The sequence below is a fragment of the Eucyclogobius newberryi genome, unplaced genomic scaffold, assembly GCF_026437365.1.
Source record: "Eucyclogobius newberryi isolate DKJ021-1_F unplaced genomic scaffold, fEucNew1.0.hap1 SCAF_2, whole genome shotgun sequence".
Classification (NCBI taxonomy): Eukaryota; Metazoa; Chordata; class Actinopteri; order Gobiiformes; family Gobiidae; genus Eucyclogobius; species Eucyclogobius newberryi.
The window spans coordinates 30,704,708-30,718,230 of NW_027315834.1; the positions used below are offsets into that span (position 1 = coordinate 30,704,708).

A 13,523-nucleotide genomic window follows, 5' to 3' on the forward strand; every position below is an offset into this window, starting at 1 on the left:
CCACTGACTGTCACAGCAGCACAGGTGAGGAGTGAGCTGAAGAGGATTAAAGTGAGGAAGGCAGCAGGACCTGATGGCATCAGCCCCAGGCTCCTTAAGTCCTGCGCAGATGAACTGTATGGAGTTATGGAGCATGTCTTCAACATGAGCCTGAAGCTGAGGGTGGTACCACAGGTCTGGAAGACCTCCTGTCTGGTACCTGGGCCTAAGACACCGCGCCCCAAAGACCTCAACAGCTTCAGGCCAGTGGCTCTCACGTCCCACCTGATGAAGACACTGGAGCGGCTAGTCCTGGACCACCTCCGCTCCACCGTGAGCTCAGCCATGGACCCGCTGCAGTTTGCATATCGGTCTGGCATCGGAGTGGAGGACGCCGTCATCTCCCTGCTGCACCGCTCTCTCTCTCACCTGGAAAAGCCTGGCAGCTCTGTGAGGATTCTGTTCTTCGATCTTTCCAGCGCCTTCAACACCATCCAGCCGCTGCTCCTGAGGGACAAGCTGGAGACGGCTGGTGTGGAGTATGACCTGGCAGAGTGGATCCTGGACTACCTCACAGACCGACCCCAGTTTGTGAGAGCCCGGAACTGTGTGTCTGACACTCGGACCTGCAGTGTGGGGGCGCCCCAGGGCACTGTCCTCGCGCCCTTTCTCTCCTCGCGGGGAAGACCAAGGAGATGGTGGTGGACTTCTCCTGAGGCCACCCCACTGCCCCCTCACCAGTGAACATCCAGGGACGGGACATTGAGAGAGTGGACTCATACAAGTACCTGGGTGTTCATCTGAACCACAAACTGGACTGGACTCATAACACAGACGCACTGTACAGGAAGAGCCAGAGTCGGCTCTACCTCCTGAGGAGACTCAGGTCTTTTGGAGTGACAGGGCCACTCCTGAAGACCTTCTACGACTCTGTGGTGGCATCAGCCCTCCTGTACGGTGTGGCCTGCTGGAGCAGCAGCATCACAGAGAGGGAGAGGAGGAAGCTGGACAGAGTCATCAAGAAGTCCAGCTCCGTCCTGGGCTGTGCTCTGGACTCGGTGCAGGAGGTGGGGGACAGGAGGGTCCTGGCTAGATTCACATCTATGCTGGACCATGAGTGTCACCCCCTGCAGGACACTCTGTCCGCTCTGGAGAGCAGCTTCAGTGAGAGACTGATCCACCCTCGATGTGTGAAGGAAAGGTTCCGTAGGTCTTTCCTTCCTGCTGCTGTCAGACTTTATAACAAAAACTGTTAGTACTGAACACTCGCAATACTGACCTAACCTAATACTGATGTGCAATTCTGTCATATGTGCAATTGCTGTTGGAATTCATGTGCAATTCATGTGCAATTACTGTGAAATTCATGTGCAATCTATGTGCTGTCGTGACACATATTCATGTGCAATTACGTCGTGATCACATGCAATGGTATTTATGTATTTATTTATTTGTCTATGGGAGTTTTTATTTATTCATAGGAGATCTTCTACTGAAAGTGTTTTTCAGACTTCCTATAAGTGATCTGTTCTTCTGTATCTACCTCTGTATCTACCTGCGTTGCACCAATGAAATTTCCCCATGTGGGACAATAAAGGAATATCTTATTCTTTATTGTTTAGGCTTAATTCTTTATTCTTTAGCCCTTTAGACTTCTTTTTGACTATGTTGAATGTGCGAGACCATATCACAGCTAGGCCGGTGACGCTTTCCAGTGACACGTCAACCACACGGAAGTAAAACGCCTGCTGCTTTTTCCTACTGCGGCTGTATTTTTGAGAGTAGAGCCGTAGCGCTGTCAAAATGGGTGAGTTTTCCTTATTATATTCAAATAACGTGTAATCGCTTGCGCTCATATCAGACATAATTGTATTTTAATTATTAGTTCGCAGTGTTTTCTGGTTCTTGCATCCTACGCCACAGGAAAACACGCTATTGCAGGCAGAAGCTAACAGCTAAATTCAGGATGTGCTAGATTTTTAAGCGTTCATGCAGTATTATTCTGGAAAAAATAGCATATCTTTATATCTTAATACACGTTTGAATGCTATAAACAAGAAGGAATTGATATGAAGTAGTTACATCCACCGTCAACTCTTGTGTAAACATTGCGATTCTTGTTAAAATCATGTAATTTCCTTTATCTAGTTTGAATGTACCAAATATGATAAACTAAAGTGTAATACAGAGATCATTACAAAGGCTTTTTAAACTTCCTTCTCCATGTTGAACTTCCTTTAAACATTTTTCAGAATTTAAGTCCTATGTTCTTTTCTTGAGTGATATTTGTCTCATACATCCAGTATTAATAATGCTCCACCACGTGATGTGTTTCTTGTCTCTCAGGTTTATTTTTCTCCAGTCTTTTCTCTGGCCTGTTTGGGACCAGGGAGATGAGGATTTTAATTCTGGGGTTAGATGGAGCTGGAAAAACTACCATTCTTTATCGTCTGCAGGTTGGAGAAGTTGTCACGACTATTCCCAGTATGTACTTCTTCTTCTAAGCTGTATTGTACTGTACATATTTCAAACTTAACTACTTATTGCACTGTCCCTAAAAATAAAACATAGTGATTTTATTGCTGGGTTTCAACAATATATTGCTTGCTGCTATGTTTGCCAATATTGTACCTGTATTTTAAATTCAATAGTATTTCACAAATCTATCTTAAGTTGAAGTAATGGCCATAAATTTAGTTTTCACTTAAAATGATAGCAAAAGGTATTTATCTTGGATGTAAAATAATTAATTACATGATTATGTCAACATACAGACATATTTTTTTGCCAAATTGCTCTTTTATTTCCATTTACGCTCATTAGTTTGTTCAAAAAGACACATCTGATGCCTGAGGACGAACTGGGACACCTCGGAAAAAAATATCTGTGCCTTATTATACCTGATCAATCGGTATCAGTTAGTGATGCGAAAAAAAAACCTAACCCTAGCCCAGCCGATTAAAAAAAACTCCCTCCTCTAGATGGTGATGTGTTAATGTGAAGACAAAAGAGACATGGGGTGTGGGGTCAAGAGAGCAGAGACGACCAGAAATGCTGGGATAAGCCTGTATAAATAGGGCTTTTGGATTATTATAAGATAAGATATTCCTTTATTGTCCCACATGGGGAAATTTCATTGGTGCAACGCAGGTAGATACAGAGGTAGATACAGAAGAACAGATCACTTATAGGAAGTATGAAAAACAGCTGGTGGGCTTGCTCGGAGCTAGCTCACGTCACAACAACACAACGAACGCAACGAAAAACGCTCAAATCCAGCCGAAAAAAGTCAAAAACAGTTGAATTAAAAAACTATTCCAGCGCGTGTCCCTATCGTACAGTAAAGTAGAAAAAATATACTAACTATATTTACAAAATATAGGAGATAAAGCACAATAAGTGTGAGAAAGAAGAGAGAGCGTTTACACCGGGCTGCCAGCTGTACCAGCGCCTTATGACGTCATTATAGGTGTGGTTGCAGGAGGAGGAGGAAGAGATGTGGTTAAAGAGTTGAGGAGTGGTTGCAGGAGGAGGAGGAGGAGGAGATGTGGTTAAAGAGTGGAGGAGTGGTTGCAGGAGGAGGAGGAGGAGATGTGGTTAAAGAGTGGAGGAGTGGTTGCAGGAGGAGGAGGAGGAGGAGAGTTGGTTAAAGAGTGGAGGAGTGGTTATAGGAGGAGGAGGAGGAGATGTGGTTAAAGAGTGGAGGAGTGGTTGCAGGAGGAGGAGGAGGAGATGTGGTTAAAGAGTGGAGGAGTGGTTATAGGAGGAGGAGGAGGAGATGTGGTTAAAGAGTGGAGGAGTGGTTGCAGGAGGAGGAGGAGGAGATGTGGTTAAAGAGTGGAGGAGTGGTTGCAGGAGGAGGAGGAGGAGGAGGAGGAGATGTGGTTAAAGAGTTGAGGAGTAGTTAAAGAGTGGAGGAGTGGTTATAGGAGGAGGAGGAGGAGATGTGGTTAAAGAGTGGAGGAGTGGTTGCAGGAGGAGGAGGAGGAGATGTGGTTAAAGAGTGGAGGAGTGGTTGCAGGAGGAGGAGGAGGAGGAGATGTGGTTAAAGAGTTGAGGAGTGGTTATAGGAGGAGGAGGAGGTGTGGTTAATGAGTGGTTGCAGGAGGAGGTGGTGTGGTCCACCTCCTGAACCTCAGTCAATGATTAACAATCATTAACTACGGTACATTTATATTTATGCAAAAATGTGCGTCCTTACAAAAAATAAAAAAAATCCATTCAATATATATATACCGGTGTGTGTATATATATTTTTTACATTGTTAATCGCTATGGCAGCTGTACTTATTTCACATCATTCTAAAACCCATGATAATAATATGCCAATAATAAACAGTTCTGTAAATAATTTTAATTAGTATATATATATATATTTTTTTTGCAGCAATTGGTTTTAATGTAGAGACCGTCACGTACAAGAACCTCAAGTTTCAGGTGTGGGATCTTGGAGGCCAGACGAGTATTCGGTAAGTGCAGGGAGTGGTTTGTACTACAAAAGGGGAAATGTCAAGAATGTTTTCACCATTAATTCTTTCTGTACACAGACCATACTGGCGGTGTTACTACTCAAATACAGACGCAGTCATTTATGTTGTGGACAGCAGTGACCGTGACAGAATGGGGATTTCCAAATCTGAGTTAGTCGCCATGTTGGAGGTTTGTGCATCACATTTCTCACAGAACCCTACAACTTTTTTATAGTTCAGTGTTCTCTGTGAAATAAATGAACATGCACTTGGTATAAAAACACGATGTTTTCTCAATGTTAACGACACATACACAGTTCTTGCATTAAAAAATAACAAAAACAATTTTATACACTTTAAATGTCTTTCTAGATGCCATTTGGATTGAATACATGATCTAATCATTGTTGCAACTTTTACTACAGGAAGAGGAGCTGAAGAAAGCCATCTTGATGGTCTTTGCAAACAAACAGGACATGGACCAGGCTCTGACTCCTGCAGAAGTAGCAACAGCATTGGGACTTTCTGCTCTCAAAGACAGAAAATGGCAGATCTTCAAGACATCGGCCACCAAAGGAACAGGACTGGACGAGGGCATGGAGTGGTGAGTATTGGATTAAGTTTATTTTGTGCATCCTAGCACACATAAAGAGCTTCCTAATTCAGAATGGTTATTTTTCGTATTAGCACGTTTATTGGAAGCTAACAGGTGTTGTCTTGAAGATAATACGCAAAAACTACATGCTACAGTAACAAAAAGATTTATGGATTACAGTGGAAATTGATGTAACATTTCTCTACTAAAATTGCGGTTTAAAGGCGTAATGGACGTTTTTTGCCCAAATCTGAGTCTCATTTCCTTGTGGCGTGGACTTCCTCTAGTTCTCAAATCGGCGAAAAATCGTCTATTACTCCTTTAAGACACTTTGGTTTGTTGTTCCCATCTGCATGTACATTTCCGAAACAGAAAACGGTAATACAAATTAGAACACTTTTTCCTAACTATTGTTTCTTGCATATTTTTCATACAAACCGCGCAGCATCCGTTTACCAGTGTCACTCATGTTTCTGTCTCTTTCCTCTCAGGTTGGTGGACGCGCTGAAGAGTCGACAGTGATGCCTCTAGTTTTTTTGGACATACGCTCTTATACCCCGGTGTACATCCCTTTGTGACTTCCCCGCTCCTTCTTCATTCCTAATCTGACTTTTTTGGACCCTTGATCGCACTCCGGGCTATACTTTTTCTCCCTTTTTTTCCCCCACTTTAAACCCATCAAAGCCTTGGTCAATATCAAACTTTCGGACATGAGTAAAGCTGCAGTAAAGTCTGAACTGGGACAACAAACTACTTGTGAGACATGGGACAGATACGTTTGTTGCATTTTGATTAATGTGATTAATAGAGCTTATTTTACTATCTGTGAGCATGCCGCCTCAGCAGTTTTACAACTGGATGTATTACTTTATTACAGAGTATGTTTCGGGGCATTCATGCATGTGATTCAACTTTTTTACTGCAAAATTATATGTAGGAAGGAATTGAGCATCTGAATCGTGTAAAATTGGGAGATATTGCGATGACTGACAGGTGAAGTCCATATAGACACCACAGATTTTACCCAATTAAATTCCACCTTTTACTCTGTTACGTTTAACTCTAGCATTTGCCTTTCCTGTTATGAAATATTTGCTATGAGTGAAATGTGGTTGGTGAAGTTTTGGTAGATTTGTGTTGACCGCTCGTCCTCAGCCAACTACAGCTGTGTTTGTACTAAAATCCAGCCAATACAATGTCAGAAAAAGTATTTTATGCTGTCTATTGATTTGGTTTACTCGAGTGCTTAAGGACTTTTTCCACCAAGTGCAGCTTTGGCATATTGTCTCAACACTAACTTTATGCTCAAGTTTTATTGTTTTGCATATTTATATCTGCTTGTACAGTAAAATTATTCTCAGTAAAATGTGATTTTGACACTTGGTTTAAATTCATAAAGTGGCTACAATGGTTTTATTTTAAAACAATACAGCCAAAATGTACATAGTTTTACACTTGTTTTAATTACAAATATTACAGTTTAAGTAATATGCAAATAGCCATGTTTGTACACACTTTCAAATGAGTAAATCCATAAAGGTGCACTATGCAATTATGCTGATGCGAGGGTCCGCCACCAGCTTGTTTCCATGGAGATGCAGTATGATGAATTTATTTTGCTGTTGCTGTGTTTTAATCGCGACTTCGTAAAAAACAGGTCCCTCCACCAGAAAAAGTCACACATTATGTCAACTTTAACTTGATCTACGTCACGTGTAGTCTTCAGTATGAATAAGTCTGAATGTACAGCATCTCACGTAATACAAATAACCTCTAATCCTTCTGTAAAAAGACTTTCTTGTACATGTTTTCTGCCTCCATCTTCTGATACGTTGAGTGCCAAGTTCAATGTAGTGGATTTATCAAGGAATTGTATACCACAATATTACCAATATAGTACGGAAAGTTATGTATAAACTAAAGGCACAAACGTCTGAGTCATAAGAATAAACTATATAAAAAAAAAAAGCTTTAAAAATAAAAGTTATTTTCCACGTCATACAATATTAAGGGTGCGGTTCATCTATGAGAGGTCTGTAAAGTGTGAGGCGCTCGTCACTTGACCATGGCCAGGTCTTTGAGCGCGTGGCCTCTGTGTTTCTTGGCCTTATATCCGGGTCGGAGGAATTCAATCTTCCTTTTCTTGGCTTCAATTTTGTTCTTGTGCTTTTTCAGCTTCTTTTTCGCCGCCATTTCCGGATTCGCCACCGCCTAAAGACAAACAAATGTCAGACGTGCCGTTGGTATTAGAATGCATTCATTGTGACATTTTCACTTGTTCTAATACATGCAACATTTTGAGTGAAAGACGACATCTTTAAAAACACGGCGTGCTTTATCAAATACAACACTATTCAACAAGGAAAAGTGGGTAAATGGTCAGAGCTTTCACTGTTTGCAAGATAAAAAACTATCACTTTGGCAGTTATTGTTTTTAAATGTGTATGGAAGCTTACTCAAATATCCGTCTGAAAAATAAGGCAGCTGTTATTACACTGTTATTACTGTTTTTGCGAGCGTACCTGCATAGCTCTGTGCCTCTTGCGCGAGGCCCGTCTCTGGGAGAACTCCCTCTGAACGGCAGAGAAGGCCAAAGAGAACGGCGCCAGTCCCACCTGCTTCTTCAACAGCTCGATCAGCTCCTGCGCCAGGTTCTTCAGGGTGGGGTCTGAAACGAGAGCAGAAGGGTCGTTTTGCAGGGGTGTGGGCAACTTTTCATATTCGACAATATGTCGCTCTGACGGGCGGGAGGCGGTGTCCTTTAACTGGGCATGTGGTCATTTTCATGAAGAAATTCACAAACATTTCATTCACACGTGCAACAAGATAAGTTTATTTTTTAATCGATTTATCAAGTTAAAATACAAAACACCAGCTGTTACTCGCATCTAAATTAAATACAGCAGGATTGACAATTATTCGAAACTCAGCGATAACAGTATATTCATAGTTTAATGCAGTATTTAGGACAGGACTTTGCAAAATAGCAATATAAATTATGTTTTCATCAAGTTTGAAGATCAAGATTGAAATAAATAAAGAAAGACAAAAGCAAATAGTTTAGAATGAAATAATGCCAGAAGCTAATCTAGTTTATCAAAGGAATAATGACAGATAATGAAATAGCAATTCTTTACTGCAGGTTGTAAATAGTGTAGTACCTTGGTCTGCGTATGTGCTGTCCAGCTCTCTGTACAGGGGAGTGATGATCGTCTTCAGATACGGCCCCAGGCGCTCTTTGCCCAAATCCATACCCATCGCTCCAAGGAATTTAAACACACAAGTTCTCTACAAGAAAGTAGAAATTCAATACAATCAACGGCACAGGGGAGTTAAAGTCTTACATATATGGCTTTAATTATTCTAAGCCCACTACACAGCTTCAAACTGCATGTAACCGAATTATCTGACATGTTACTGAACCAAAAAATTGAGCATGGGCAGTTTATTTTGCTACAGTGTTATTTTATTAGACCAGATATTCTGTTTGGACCACTTTGGATGGGCCGATAACAGCAAACTAACTCAAATATATCTAATATCTAACAAACGTACAGTCATTTGAACCATGTTTTACTAATGACAAAATGCCTGCTTGCTGCCCCTTTAATAAACACCATGTGGCAGAGCTTTGTTAATCCGCAGTCACAACGTTATGCCTGAATGACGTACAGTGGTTTTAAACGAACCTTGAGAGGGACTTTGGGCGAATAAGCGGCTTCTCGTTTGGCCATGAGAGACAGTTTGTTTATGAGCCACAGAAGTGAAAGCGGCCGGTCATCTTTGTCATCTTCCTCTTTCTCCTCTTCTTCTTCAAGTCCATTTTTGTTCTCCTCCTCTTCCTCCTCCTCCTCCGCCTTCTCCGTCTGATCCTTCTCCATCTGATCCTTCTCTATCTGATCCTCCTCCATTTTAACTTCCCCCTCTGAGGCCGAAGTCACGTCGGACTCGGGGGAAATGAGGTAGATCATTTTGCCAACAAAAAGTAAGTTTTTGATGACCTGAAAACAGAAAGCACCAGAGAAGACAATTGATTAATACTAATAATGTTTTTTTTTTGCATCAAACATTCTTTAATCATTATATTTACCTGCTCTCCCGAGGCAGTGTCCAGGTACTTCGACTGAAGCTGATAACAGAAAGCCAGCGCCAACTCTCTCATCTAGAATTATAGAAATATAGTCTTGTTATCAATTAGAGAAATAACCAGTTTGTGTTGTTGTTTTTCAAACAATCTAAAATATAATAGGTTTGGGAATCAATTTAATTTCTCCTCAAGATTAAATAAAGAGTGAATTAAAGGCGCTTGGACGATTTTTCGGTGATTTGAGAACGCAGGCGGAAGTGCGCATGCGCACTCCCCCGTGTGGACTGATACAACACACACGTGCGTTTGTTTATTAGCGCGACGGAGCGCATCGCATCTCTCGTCTCCCGTAGATTTCCGTCCACTTCTGCGTCAGCTCGAACTGTCATTCTCCGTCTTCATTTTGTCTCGTGCACTGAGGGAACTATATTATGATAGATCAATGCGCTTAGACACGCGGAAACGTGGGGACGAGCCTGACGCGGCTGCAGGTGAGCGGTAGGTGCGTTTTATGATTGATACGTGGCAGGACTAATCGGCAGTCCACGCCACGAGGAAATTAGACTCAGATTTGTGCCAAAAAAATCGTCCATTCAACCTTTAATCTAAGGCATACATAGTAGAGTACAATAAAAACAAAGTGACAGACAATAGAAACTGCTTGTCAAGTGCGAGACGGTAAAAAATAACTTTATGATTGTGCCATACCTTCTTGTCCAGTGCATTGGTGATGAAGACCTTTGCTGCCGGTCGATTTGACGTCTCATCTCTCCCTCTCCAGAGGCTGAGCAGCTCTTCGGGCTGCTGGGACGCAAAGAGCTGCCCGAAAAGCTGAGCGGCCGTGAGCCACACCCACGAGTGAGGATGCCGCAGGTGGGCTTCAGTGTGGCCTGCAGAGAGGGACAGGGAGTGAACACAGAGGAATAAAGCACTAATTCAGTTCCATAAACTTTATTTGAGGTAAAATCCGTATCAGAAATTAAGCCTGCATAAATTCATCTACGTCCACTGCTACTGCCAGGGCCACCCGCTCTCCAGTCTCAATCAATGCACCAGAGTTACTCCTCCTCCCCTTGGCATGGCGCACCTCCTCTGCTCCCAATCAGCGCAAACCCTCATCCAGTTCGACCGTACTGCGACCCATCATCTCTCCTTCTCCTCCTCTGCATCCCTCACATCGTCCTCACCATCCTCTCTACCCTCTCCTCATATCTACCACCACCAGTTTCCAGGCCCTGGGGGAGACATCTAATACAATTCTATTACGGAGCACCCATAATCGCGATGTCTTCCGTCAGAGTCTGAGCGCCAAACCTACGTAATGAAGCTCGCTTAACGGTTCTTTCTTTGTTGTCTGTGTCTCTCCAGGAGGAAATGTGATTGAGACATTTCTTGAAATTTCTTGTGAATCATCTCTAGCCTTGATTTTCCAATTGCATCTCAGAGAATTATTTATTTAAAAAACAAGTAATTTTGAGACAAAATCTACAATTACATTACATTATTCATCTAATTTTGTTCTTTTTAGACAGGATTAATACATTCTAACCTGACAGCGGGAAATTCCAAGTTAAATATTCGGCCAGTTTGCCAATCTAATAACTGGACATTGTCACCTAACTTTAATTAACACTTGATAGGTACAGATATCACAGTTGAACATGTAATTACTTACTCCAGATTTTAATCAGCGTTTCGTGATCCTTGGTTAGCGCCAAGAAACCGCAGTGTTTGCACAGTTTGGTGATGAGAGTAAGATAAGCAAACAACAAGCGGTCTGCTCCTCTCTCCTCCTGCTCCTCCTCAATCTGAAATACACAAATGAATGTCATAGAAACACCAACACAACGTAATATTTGAATATAGTAATTGATAAATATGACCCTTACATCTTCATAGTTGTCTGGGTGGATCTCCTTTTCTATGATCGGTAACAGCTTTTCGAGGCGACGAGAGAATTTTTCCTCCTCCACCTCCACATACAGACCACAGATCTGAGCGCCCAGGCGTTTCAGAGTGGACTGAAAGTAACAAAAACAACAAATCATCAAAAAAGCACAAGAAAAGTGGGTAGAGGTGGACAATATTAGCAAAAAAAAGTGAAATGTGATCAGTGTATTAGTTAGGGTTTAAGCATCCCACAAATGTAAAAAGACTGTAATACTATGACTTTATAACCTTGTTTGAAATATTACAACAGCTCTATGTAGCATTTGAGAGTTTTAGTCCCACGACAACCAAACCATGTAGCACATTTTGAGAAGAAACACTGTTCAGTCATCGTTTTGAATGGTTGTTTTGTAACTGTTTGTACCTTCTCAGAGTCGAGCCACGTCTCCACCATTGAGTACAGATGATTCTTGCTGTTAAGGTCGATTTGAGTGATCAGAGCCTTGATGGTCATGGCGGCCATTTTCTTACAGCGCGCAGAGTCGTCGTTCACCACCACCAAAGCCAAAGGGGCAAAGAACAAGGTGGTGTATTTTTGCAACATTTTCTGAAAAGGACAAGAAAGGCATATGTATCCTCCCGTTCAGGTCGTTTTGGTCAAATGACTGAACGTGTTGGCGTACCTGAGGAAACGTTTGAAAGATAGAGGCCATCATCTCCAGAGCGGACTCCCTCCCTGTGTCGTGTTCATAGGAGAGTTGAGCGACCACAAAATCCAAGTGGTGTCTGAGCTTGGCTCCCAGAGGATAGTCCAGCAGGTACTTCATATAGATCTGAAAAGACACATGTTATTTTACTACCATCACACATAAAAGTAGCATGAATTGCATACAAAACTAATAAAATATTTACAACTTCTGGACATGGATCGAGGTTAATCTTTAGGATTGTTTATAATTTGAGATCCAGACCAATCTATAAATTATTAGTTCTGTAGCTCATTTTTGGTTTGTTACAACACTTTGATAGGGTATTTGGTATTTTTTTTATATTGATACACAACCCTTGACATCTGTAGATGAAAATAATTGGAATACCTGTCGGCAGTGTATCCTGATCATAGCATTTCCACCATTAACAGAAAGTTTGGCTACTTTCTTCATCACATCCTCCATCTCGGGGACAACAAGCTTCCTGGACAGAATAGCCTAGTGCGAGATATTACATTTGAACATTATTCTGGCACATCATCATAATTGTATAAAGTGCAGTGTCTTGTGGTTTACCTTGAGCAGGCTGAAGGCGGTGGCCTGTCTGGACTGGTCATAAATGTCCTCCTCAGCGTATCCCAGCAGCACTTGCAGCTGCGTCTCGGAGACGGCATTCGTTTTGATATTCTTTACCAGCACAGTGATGGTCTGAGAAATAAGAAAATTAATTAAGTGTTGTGCTTACTTTAAAAACATGCTTTATTTGTGATTTGAAGTGGAGGGAACGAGTGGGAAACGACATTCAAGTGCGAACCAAACAATGGCGCAGCGATCAAAATTATATGAAATTAGGGCTGTGTAATCGACCAAGTAATTTCTAAAAGTCAATGATCAACTTGGCTCTTTAAAACGAGAAGCCCAAAGCCAATCTTCTGTCAGTAAAAGTATGTAGTTTGGAGCAGAGTCCCAACAGTTTTTTGAATGAACCAAATCAAAAATTGTGATAGATCATTACGATTAAAAAAAGTTATACATTTTTGGTCACATTGATGTAATACCTAATTTGTCCAGGAGTGGGCCGTGAGAGAATAGGTTTCAAAGGAAGTCTGGACACTGTTATAGAAATTGAACTTTTCTACTTTTTACCATCTCGCCCAGCCCAATGTAAAATGTAATGCGTTCATTGATCCTAATGTGAAGGCTTATCCTCGTATTTTGCCGTTTTGTACCTTGAAGCAGTTCTGAACAAGGAGGTAGTTCTCTCCACGCGCAGCTCCGGCTTTAGAGTAATCTTTGAGCAGAACAAATAACTGTTTGGTCATTTGCTCTGCGTTTGTCTCAATTGAAGGAAGAGGAAATTTCAGCAGCCAAGTGAAGCCAACCAGAGCCTCCGTGATCACCTAGACACAGAGTGAAAGTCAAGCATAAATGTGAAAATACTACTTGATGATAATGGCAGACTATATAACTTGCTACAACCTTGACGTGCAACGAGTCGAGACAATCAAGCAGCAACAGCACAAAGGGGTCCAGCATTTCCAGAGCAGAGACTTCAGCGGATGTAACTTTGCCTCTTTTCAGGCTCAAGTGAAAAAGCTGAAAAGGGGACAAAATAGTACAATTTTAACATGGAAGCAGTAAAGTATTAGCCAAGTGTTTCTTTACTCCAAATACCACAGTAGCTGACTCCCCGATTTAATTCACAAACTAAAAAAGATTTTCAAAAGGTTGAGATGTTTTCTTGTTATAAGATGTTGTAAAATAAAGATTGGTTGAAGGAAATTATTTAATAA

At 41.6% G+C, this 13,523-nt stretch overlaps 2 protein-coding genes across 2 annotated transcripts in view; one reads left to right on the top strand and one right to left on the bottom strand.

Annotated features, from left to right (window-relative positions):
- The first annotated feature begins 1,683 nt into the window (after positions 1 to 1,683).
- arl1 (ADP-ribosylation factor-like 1) lies at positions 1,684 to 6,409 on the top strand. Its single transcript, XM_072455001.1, has 6 exons — positions 1,684 to 1,786; positions 2,326 to 2,463; positions 4,367 to 4,448; positions 4,527 to 4,638; positions 4,874 to 5,052; positions 5,535 to 6,409. The coding sequence occupies exons 1-6, from the start codon at positions 1,783 to 1,785 to the stop codon at positions 5,563 to 5,565; spliced, it is 546 nt and encodes a 181-aa protein (XP_072311102.1). The 5' UTR covers positions 1,684 to 1,782; the 3' UTR covers positions 5,566 to 6,409.
- The window catches only part of utp20 (UTP20 small subunit processome component), a 28,608-nt gene continuing 20,695 nt past the window's right edge, over positions 5,611 to 13,523 (bottom strand). Inside the window, exons 48-61 of the mRNA XM_072455002.1 lie at positions 13,210 to 13,326; positions 12,960 to 13,130; positions 12,307 to 12,438; positions 12,118 to 12,228; positions 11,704 to 11,853; positions 11,445 to 11,627; positions 11,020 to 11,151; positions 10,806 to 10,938; positions 9,839 to 10,020; positions 9,134 to 9,205; positions 8,733 to 9,044; positions 8,205 to 8,331; positions 7,566 to 7,711; positions 5,611 to 7,254 (exon numbers count right to left, since the gene is read on the bottom strand). Of these exons, the coding sequence (XP_072311103.1) occupies positions 7,099 to 7,254; positions 7,566 to 7,711; positions 8,205 to 8,331; positions 8,733 to 9,044; positions 9,134 to 9,205; positions 9,839 to 10,020; positions 10,806 to 10,938; positions 11,020 to 11,151; positions 11,445 to 11,627; positions 11,704 to 11,853; positions 12,118 to 12,228; positions 12,307 to 12,438; positions 12,960 to 13,130; positions 13,210 to 13,326 (2,124 nt within the window). The 3' untranslated portion in view covers positions 5,611 to 7,098. The remainder of the gene's footprint in view (positions 7,255 to 7,565; positions 7,712 to 8,204; positions 8,332 to 8,732; positions 9,045 to 9,133; positions 9,206 to 9,838; positions 10,021 to 10,805; positions 10,939 to 11,019; positions 11,152 to 11,444; positions 11,628 to 11,703; positions 11,854 to 12,117; positions 12,229 to 12,306; positions 12,439 to 12,959; positions 13,131 to 13,209; positions 13,327 to 13,523) is intronic.

What these genes read in the sequence shown, in the direction of transcription:
- arl1 (XM_072455001.1), top strand. An exon ending in AGTTGTCACGACTATTCCCA is followed by an intron (nt 2,464 to 4,366) that starts GTATGTACTTCT and finishes TTTTTTTTGCAG; the next exon opens with CAATTGGTTTTAATGTAGAG. An exon ending in GGAGGCCAGACGAGTATTCG is followed by an intron (nt 4,449 to 4,526) that starts GTAAGTGCAGGG and finishes TTCTGTACACAG; the next exon opens with ACCATACTGGCGGTGTTACT.